Here is a 9,699-nt window from a genome sequence, read left to right on the forward strand (position 1 = left end):
TAGATCTACAATTTGCCTTTATCTTCGGGAATTTTAGTCAATGCCTTTATTATTATTACTAATAGTTATACTATTATTATTATTAACTTTAGCTGCAAGAGTTTGTTTTGACAAACATTATTAGTTCCAGAGTTGGCAACAGAACAAAACGTAAACATAAAAGATGGCAGCGCCCTCGGAACATACTTGTACAAGTGCAATTTCAAACCCATCAAAAAATCAAGTAGACCGCAACTGTCCATTAAATAGAAATGGAAAACATACACAGATATCATCACAACTGCTCTATCCAGAAAAATTTACGCACTGTAATTTTTTTTTTACTCTAGAGATCGATCTAGATATCACTAGACTAGACTAGTCTCAATGTTAATTATAAATTATTTAAAAAATCGGCTCACCCCACCACGCGCACAGGCCAGACTCATGAGACTGGCAGTATTCAGAGGCGGCTTTAGCCCTGGGCGAGTGTAATAACACTAGGGTGACTAGCAGAATCACAAATATAATTTATAATAGTACGATGGGCATGGGCTGACAGTGGCAAGACTCTCTATTAACTCTTTATCGTGCCCCCCCCCCCCCCCTTTCCATGAGTGGCACGAGCCGCTAAGTGATTTAAGCCACTTAAGGCGGTAAGGGGATCCTGATTCCTGGTCACATGCTGGTGGCTGGTGCCCTACTCTCTAAAATGACTAAAACTAAGCCTAAGAAGCATCTGCTGGCACTGATACAGTCACACTAGTGATAGTGACACACTAGTGTCACTAGTCACAGGTGGGCTAAGGATTTTGTGTTCCTACTTATGAAAATTTATCTTCTACATCTTAATAAATATAATACAGACGTTACTTCAAAAAAATAAGATGATTATGTCCTATACGCCATGCACTCAGTCATGCATATTAACCAATGACTTAAATTCTGCCAAGTCACTAGTTTTCCTGGCTAGCTCAGGCAACCCATTCCATGCTCTAGGGAAGAAGTGGTATTTGTACACATTTTTCCTAGCATATATGGGATGAGGAATGTGCCTTTATCTTTGTGTCTTTCTGAGTATTTTATTAAATTTTGTATTTGAAGATTATGGTTCATTGTTTTATGTATAATTGCTACTTTACTTTTGAGTCTTCTGACCTGAAGGCTTTCTAAATTGAGTAATTTTACTAACAGTGTTACTCGAGTCAAATGTGAATATTCGTTTGTTATGAATAGCACTGCTCTTTTTTGTGTCTGTTCCAGTTTCTTAATGTTTTTTTGAGTTGGGGGGTCCCAAAAAGAGGATGCATTATATTCTATTATTGGCCTAACCAAACAGAGGATGCATATATTCTATTATTGGCCTAACCAAGGTTAAATAACATTTTAGTTTTATGTTCTTATTTGATTTTTATAGAAATTTCTTTTAATAAACCCTTATATAAATGCTTTGTTTGATTTTTTGAAAGCTTCATCATTATAGGGATTCCATGACGGTTTTTCATTTATAACACCTAGGTATTTTGCGTTTTTAGTCTGTGTTACGGCTTTACCATGAATAAGATAAGTGGAATTAATTTGTTTTAGTTTATTTGTTACTCTTAATAATTGACATTTTTCTGGGTGGAAAGACATGCTCCAATTTGACTCCCATTTCTGTAATTCATCTAATTCTCTTTGTAAATAGATCTTTCTAGATCTATTTCAATTCCTTTGGGGCTGGTATCCATTGAGTTGTGCTTCACCTGATTCTGATTGTTTGGGGGGGGGGGGGATGTCATAGCTGTCTTTGGCATAAAATACAGAATCATAACTAAATTTAGCACACAAAGATAAAAAAAAATGTTCGTTCTACATTATAGATAAAATTCATTTCTCATGTCATTGAAGCAATGAATATAGTTACTTTCCTTAAATTAAGTTTAATATATATGAAATAGCCGAAAAAGGCAAGACTAAAACACAATCAATTACCAATGAACATTCAATACTAAATTTTGACAAATAATATATTTGTAATATCTTTGAAAGAATATATATGTTATATTGAAAGACAAACTAACATTCAAATTCTAAATAAATATATAATAGGATTGTATTAATAAGTATTAACCAAACTGTTTACAGGCTACCAAGAAAACAGTTTGCTTGTCATGAAAGATAATTCCCTACCTGAGAGCAGAGTGAATAAAACAGTTAGTTTACCGCCAAGCTCAGGTAATGTCCTCTTCAATCTGTTACTGGTAATTATTTTATTTGATACCAACAAGTGAAACTAATATTTCAGTATTCACTGATTTGTTGGGTTTAGTCCCCTTAAATAATTGTTAACGCTATTTCTCCCTTACATATTTTTTAATTACATTACAAACAGCGATATCTTTGCGAATGCCTGTGTGGACTGTATCTAGAGGGATTTCTTATGGTCTGACAGTTCCTTTGGCAGGGTGTGTATCCCGAATGTACATGCCAAAAGCAATCTTTTTTTGATGTAACAGAGGTGCCCCAGGGAAATGACATAGAAGAGAGCACCTGGTTGCATGTGGCTTCAGAACGAGACAGCTGGAGGTCACTTACAAAGGCTGCTGGATACACATTTGAGACCAAAAGAAAATCTGCTGCTGAGGAAAAATGTAGACAGCAAAAAGATAAGGATTGTTTATGCTTACTCTGGATGTGGCAAAATATGTAGGTCACAGCTGCTGCTACATAGCCACAGGAAATACTGCATTCCTCTTTAATCTTCGGACTTGAAGACAAGCCTTTGTAATATTATTATTATTCTTTGATCACCTGATGATTTATTGTACCTAACGAAACATGAATAAATAAAGAGAAATACTCAATTAGTCAATTAATTTGTTTTTCATATTGAATAGGGGAAATAACTTACACTGTACATTATTGATAGATATATAGTTTAAAGGGCAGTTATTCCCCTTCAGATAAGATTTGTATTTTTTTTTAAAAGATTTTTATATTTTGCGTATTTTTAAAGTAAATTTGAAACAACATCATGCTCAGACATTTTAATTTAAACATCAACTAATTAGGTATGGTAATTTAAAAACTTGATCTATTCATAGCCACACATAATAAAAAAAATATCATGTGCAGTTCTTTTTTTAACTGATTATTTTAAAATTATATTTTAGATCTGCTCCTTGCATCAAGAGACACCTACATAGCTTTATATGAAGGCTTTAGTTGTAACCCATGCCACATTTTTTCTCACTTAAACAATTTTGCATTACTGGATGGAAAACCATAAAAATGATAATTGGAATTACAAACTCTTCAATTCCTAATATTATTCTAAGGGAGCACACTTTTGCCTCCTTCCTCTCGAGAAGAATTTTTTTTTTTCATTTATGATTTTGAGATGCAACGGATGTCAGATGGGAAGGCAGAATGCATGGAAACGAGTGACTTATTCACATTCAATATAAAGGGGAACTGATACAAGAACACAAAATATAATTTAATATAATTTAATATACCTGTATATACCTAGTTACAATGTTTTGTTAAAAAAAAAAGTTTATACAAATTTTTTAAAGAATATTTCAGAAATTACATGTCAAAATACATGTTATGCAAAAAAAAAAAAAAAGCTACTAATGTTGTTAGCAATATTATGTCTTAAACTGAAAACTTTTTAAAAGTTAATGTCTCTTAGAATACATTATAAACTTTATAAAATGATAACAGTATTGTCACTTCAGGTAAGTTTCATTATTTGAGTCTGTGAGTCATTTGATAATAATGTTACATCTACATATAATTAAATCTAAAAACAAGAAAATTTATTTTATTGTTTTTAAACAAAGCATATCTAAGGGGAGATCTCTGAATTTATATTTATGTCTCTCAATAATGGAGAAGTTTTTTTCCCCCTTCTTTGATATCATCTATATTATAAAGTAGAAAGTAAGGCGTATGTATGTATGTATGTATGTATGTTACGAAAAGAAATCAAAACCGTTTGACCAATCTTGATTAAACTTGTCAGAAAAGTTCCTTGGGTACTAACTTAGACCGTAGTGTATGTATTGTAGCCCTAAAGCAAACTTAAGACCCTCAAAAAAAAAAAAAGCATTATAACTTCATCGATCTAGGCTATGTTTACCATATTTACATGAAAAGATCGAAAGGATCTATATCTAAATCTAATTTTAAGAACTACACTTTGCGCAGATAGTTTTTTACTTTGACGCATGAAAATATATAATATAATCTATTGATTTCATTATTCAATAAATTTATATTCAAATTTGTGTTTCGAGAGCATTTTTACATAAATTGGTTCCTTATATCTGCAAATTTAGATTTCCTGACGAACATTCTTTCATTAGATATTACGCGAAATGTTACACATCCCTCTATTCCTAGGTTCAACTTGATCCAAGAATTGGTGTTGGAGAAGTAACATGTACAAATATGAAATGTTTTTAGACTATTTTTTATTGATCATTTCTTTTCCTGTGTTCTATTTTCAAATAGTGTTATCCAGATTGAAAGAGTTTCTCCCACAAATGGTGACGTCCAACAATGACTTGGCCACTCAGTTAACAACATGTCCTGAAAATATTAGTAAATTTGATATTGAAAATATTCAAGACAGTGAGACTCATATTGAGATGGTAAGTTCCATTTTATCATTTTTTCTGTATGATTTTCATTTAATTTCTTTTTAATTATAGAGTGAAAGAACATACTTTGCTCTTTTTAATTTAATAATCTGTAATAAGATTTTTTGTTTGAGTCAGAAGATTAGAAAGGATTGCTTGCATTGTAAAGGAGGTCAGGCTGTAACCCACATATTTTTCAGTCATGGCTGAAAGCTGATTTAAGACTTTCCATCTTCTGAATTTCTCTTGGAAGCTTTTCTACAAGACTTTTATTCAAATTTCTTTAAAGCTTATAATATTCTGTTATTCATAGACAAACCTTACCCATGATTGTTTATCACCACTTGGAGATTGAAGAAACTTACCGTTTACAAAGAAAATAATGTGATGCAAGTGCAATGATAATAGAATAAATGTGTAGACTCCAGTAGTGCAACTTGAACCATAGTTTCAAATACCTAAATTGATAAGTCCGCCATTGTCAAAAGTAGCTAAATTTATTTCCAGTCCTATTTGATAATAATAATGAAGTAAAGGTTATAGATAGACTATTTTTATTGAAGCATATACTTCAACTTTTATTTTTTCTATACATTACTTACTTGGACTAAGGTCCTCCCGCGCCGGTCCCCGCATTGGGCGGCAAGCTGTCTACACTCTATGCATGGGCATAGTTTGTTATTAATCAAATTTCTTCTTAAAAAGCTTTTGCTGGTAAAATGTTTGTTCGAAAATATATCTAGTGCAGATATGGTTAAAATCAATCAATAGGTGTTAATTAAGGTGAAATTAGTGACGATTTGTTTATTGGTAATCAGATATTTAAATTGTAAAATATTTCAACTGACACACATAACATTACTCTTACTTTTCAAATAATATTTCCATTCTTCAAACAAATTAACAGAATAACAATAATAAAAAACTACTACAATGAAACATTATTAACCCACTGGCTCCTATTGCGATAGGTTGTGTTGTTTACAGGATTAGCTTAATGTGTTGAAAATCTTTCTTTTTTTTTAATTTTAAAACTTTATTTTCGTCGTTTTTAGTTGAGAAGGAGGACATGGAGATTTTTTTTTATTTGGGAAAACCAGATATGTTTAGCTATTTTATTAATTTTTGTTTAATTTATGAAACGAACATGCCCTTATTAGAAATAAATCAATCTTCTGAACACTTTTGTAAATAACATATTTTTTAGCGGAAAAGACGCTATTAGTTTTGTGTGAAATGTCTGTCCGTCTGTCTGTCCGTCCATCTCATTTATATCTTGTAAACTAGAAAAGATAGGGAGAATCCGACATAATATTTTAGGCCATTCAAAGTTCTGATGCAATTTCTACTTTTTTCTTTTCTAAAAGCGAAAAATCTAATTTCTTAAATCACTCATGCAAGCAGTTTTTTCTTAAAAATACACCACTTTTACATCTATTCACTATTAATAGTAGGGGAGAGGACTTTTTGCCATATTTTTAGCACATTTATGCAAATGGTTTTAGATTTTTTTTTTTACATTTGTATTGCTACATTATGTAAGTTCTGTCCTACTAACTGCTACATTTACCCAAAAATAATGTTTACTTTTTTTTTAAGAGAAAAAATCTATTTAGTATGCATATAAGTTGGACATAATTTAAAACAACAATTAATAAGTAGTTTTTCATATTATCGTGTGAACTGTAACACGCAATAAATATACGGAAATGTTTTTTTCTTCTTTTTTTGAGAATTTGAATACGAGATTGACCCTTTACAAAACAATTAGATCAATTAGATATTCATTTTAAGACATCAGTTAGGCCAGGTTCACATTTAACTTCACATTCACTTTCACATTTCACTATCCTTTGGACTTCTGGGGCACCACACAAGATCTGTCAACCTACTTTCTCCATTCGTCTCTGTCATTTGTCTTTGATAGAATTCAATTCTGATGTTCTTTTTGAAAATATTGATACCTGCCTTTTTACCTGCTTGGGTGGACCACTTCAGGGGCAGATTTTGAGTTTGTGTTTCCACACAAACTGTCTTTGTAACCTTGTTTATTATTATTATTTTATTTAAGTTTTCTTGAATTGTATAACATAAAATTCTCACCTGTTTTTGTTATGCAATTCTAAAATAAAATAAGAGAAGAAGATAATCACTAATTTTTTTGTTTTTTACAGAATTTTTCATTAGTTCCAGAAGACTGTCTTGGAGACAGCAGTGAGGATGAATGTGATGACAGTGCTGATAGTGAAGATGTTTCCAGTGATGAAGACAAACTAGACATTAGGTTGGCTAAACCTAAAGTAAAGAGCAAACCTGTCATTCAGGAACTGAATTCAGCAGGCCATGAATCTAGTAATAAATAGCTGTTTTTTGATTGGCTTTATAAATGCTTTTCTCATCTTTATGTAACTGTCCTTTCTGGTAATCAGGGAACAAAGCTGTTAAGAAATTGAAGAGTTTGTACAGAATGTACATTCACTTTAAGTTTATATGGGATCAAAATAAATAGGGTTGAGAGATGCTGATGTATATATGTAAATACATTTTCCTAATAAACTTATATTATTAAGTAGCAGCTTTTGTGTTTCTGATGAGAAATTGGATGTGTATATTTTACCATATATAAATGCGCTTGCGACTATTCCAATCTAATGATGGGTTTTTGGGATAGCTGAACCTGTGACTTCGACCATATGACAAGATGGGTTTGAAAGTGGCTAAGCTGCTGATCTGAAAAGGTTTAATTTATGGTGGCATAATTTCATGTGATTGTGTATCTAGGCTGACTGAGCTGGCTTTTTGTATGCCTAGTGTGCTATGGTCCTTTTTATTTTTTTTGTGGACATGTGAAGGAAGTTCTGTGAGAAAGTTTTTGTGCTGCTATAGGTGTCTGCAAATATAACTCAGTTAATTAGGAAAAAAGTGAAGTTCCCCTTTCAGACCTTGTGGTCTATAGGGCAGATGATGTAAAGGTTATTTGTTTCTGTGGCCCACGGTTAACAAGGGTGTCATGTGGCCAGCACAACGACCGACCGCCTTTACTTTTCCCTAACTAATGTCAGGTACCACTTAGAGCTGGGTGGACTCTGAGACGCACAAAGATCCCGAAATTTTAAAATCCCAGTCTTCACCAGGATTTGAACCCCAGTTCAGTAGCCAAGCGCTTTACCACTCAGGTGTCTACAAATATAACTCAGTTAATTAGGCTAAAGACAAATCTAAAAATTAAAAATTCCCAAGCTACATCAGGATTCAAACTCCAGCTACATGTTAGATATTCAAGTGCTCTAATTCACTCTGCCCCACATCCCACCGTATAGTGTTCATAGTTTGGAACGTACCACTTTATTGTTATTAACATTGAACATTATCATATGACTAGTTTATGTTCAGAATGTTGGATTTTAGTTAAGTGAATTGAGAGAAAATCTTAGTTCAATCTCTTCATGTGGTAACTTGTCATCTAGGTTAGTTCAATCTCTTCATGTGGTAACTTGGTCATTTAGGCTAGTTCAATCTCTTCATGTGGTAACTTGTCATCTAGGCTAGTTCAATCTCTTCATGTGGTAACTTGGTCATTTAGGCTAGTTCAATCTCTTCATGTGGTAACTTGTCATCTGGGCTAGTTCAATCTCTTCATGTGGTAACTTGTCATCTAGGTTAGTTCAATCTCTTCATGTGGTAACTTGTCATCTAGGTTAGTTCAATCTCTTCATGTGGTAACTTGTCATCTAGGTTAGTTCAATCTCTTCATGTGGTAACTTGTCATCTAGGTTAGTTCAATCTATTCATGTGGTAACTTGTCATCTAGGTTAGTTCAATCTCTTCATGTGGTAACTTGTCATCTAGGTTAGTTCAATCTCTTCATGTGGTAACTTGGTCATTTAGGTTAGCTCTAACTCTTCATGTGGTAACTTGTCATCTAGGTTAGTTCAATCTCTTCATGTAGTAAGTTGTCATAAGTCACCAATGTACTTTGTGTAAAAGCAAAGTAAACATGTTGACATTATATCAATTAACTAGTACTATAAACTTATTACAAGTATGAACAATTCACATTATTGAATCATATACAAGCGAGTCATTGATCTCCCCACCTCCCACCTTTTTTTTTTAAGCTTTTTTTTAATCCTTAAAAGGTATTGTGCTTTAAACTACATTTGTGATATGTGACATATACCTAAATAAGCAATGACTTTATTCAAGGGAAGCAATCAATAATATAGTTATCTTTTGTATTATATTGAATAGTTTCCCCTTACATATATTCTTTGAGATTTAATTTTAGAAAATTTCCTGCATAAAAAAAATTACAATATAAATCTAGTCTATATAGAGACATGACCTCATCGTGAAATAATTATTTTAAAGCAGTGTCGTTTCCGCAAGTAGACATTCTGCCATACAGCATTATTAGAATATGTGTCCTCTTTTTTGAAGCACACAACTCATTAAAAACAGAAATGCACAAACTAGAGTCTTGAGGTTTATAACAAGTACATCTGAATTCGCATTTAAATAGAATACATTAAACTCAAAGGCGACATAAGGACATAAAACTAAAAAAGTAAACTAGCAATAGTACATAAACCATAAGTTTACAAATATAAAAATACTACCTAATAAAATACACAGAAAGGCACAAAGATAAAGGCGCTGCGAGAGCATGGAATTGACTGACTGCATCAGCCAGGAAAACCAATGATTTAGCACTATTTAAGTCTATAGTTAACATGCACGATTACTTGAACACTTGGAAATGTCTAGAACGTAGGTTAATTATCTTCTTTTTTTGAAGGAACGTCTGTAATTTATAATTAATTAGGGATCGATTACCAGAGCCTTCACTCTGAGCTTTCATATTTTTGTAAAAAGTTCACCGTCTGTCCTTTTGCGAAGCCAGCTGCCTACAGTACAGTCCTCCATAGATCTCAGGGTGGCTGCCAGGTCGTGATTTATGCCCGCTGGACTGTCTTTCGAAGTTGTCGATGGTCCTGGATTCTTACCCTGCCCGCTGCCATCCCCCGTCGTCCCGTGGAAGGTTTGGACTAGGAAATAAATCATCTTCAACTCTGAAGGAACATCCGAA

The 9,699-nt window shown here is 32.7% G+C and overlaps 1 protein-coding gene across 1 annotated transcript; it reads left to right on the plus strand.

Moving 5' to 3' along the window:
• Positions 1 to 142: 142 nt before the first annotated feature.
• LOC106054027 (uncharacterized) lies at positions 143 to 7,180 on the plus strand. The gene is made up of 4 exons (XM_056025260.1): positions 143 to 308; positions 2,107 to 2,196; positions 4,483 to 4,622; positions 6,785 to 7,180. Exons 1-4 carry the CDS (start codon positions 164 to 166, stop codon positions 6,971 to 6,973), a joined length of 564 nt encoding a protein of 187 aa, XP_055881235.1. The 5' UTR covers positions 143 to 163; the 3' UTR covers positions 6,974 to 7,180.
• The last annotated feature ends 2,519 nt before the right edge of the window (positions 7,181 to 9,699 follow it).

This window comes from Biomphalaria glabrata, chromosome 4, assembly GCF_947242115.1.
Source record: "Biomphalaria glabrata chromosome 4, xgBioGlab47.1, whole genome shotgun sequence".
In the NCBI taxonomy this organism is placed as follows: Eukaryota; Metazoa; Mollusca; class Gastropoda; family Planorbidae; genus Biomphalaria; species Biomphalaria glabrata.

Bases quoted from the DNA above. Each gene is read 5' to 3' on its own strand.
- LOC106054027 (XM_056025260.1), top strand. From the start codon at position 164: ATGGCAGCGCCCTCGGAACATACTTGTACAAGTGCAATTTCAAACCCA. The intron at 309-2,106 runs GTAATTTTTTTT...AACTGTTTACAG, and splicing joins TCCAGAAAAATTTACGCACT to GCTACCAAGAAAACAGTTTG. The intron at 4,623-6,784 runs GTAAGTTCCATT...TGTTTTTTACAG, and splicing joins GTGAGACTCATATTGAGATG to AATTTTTCATTAGTTCCAGA.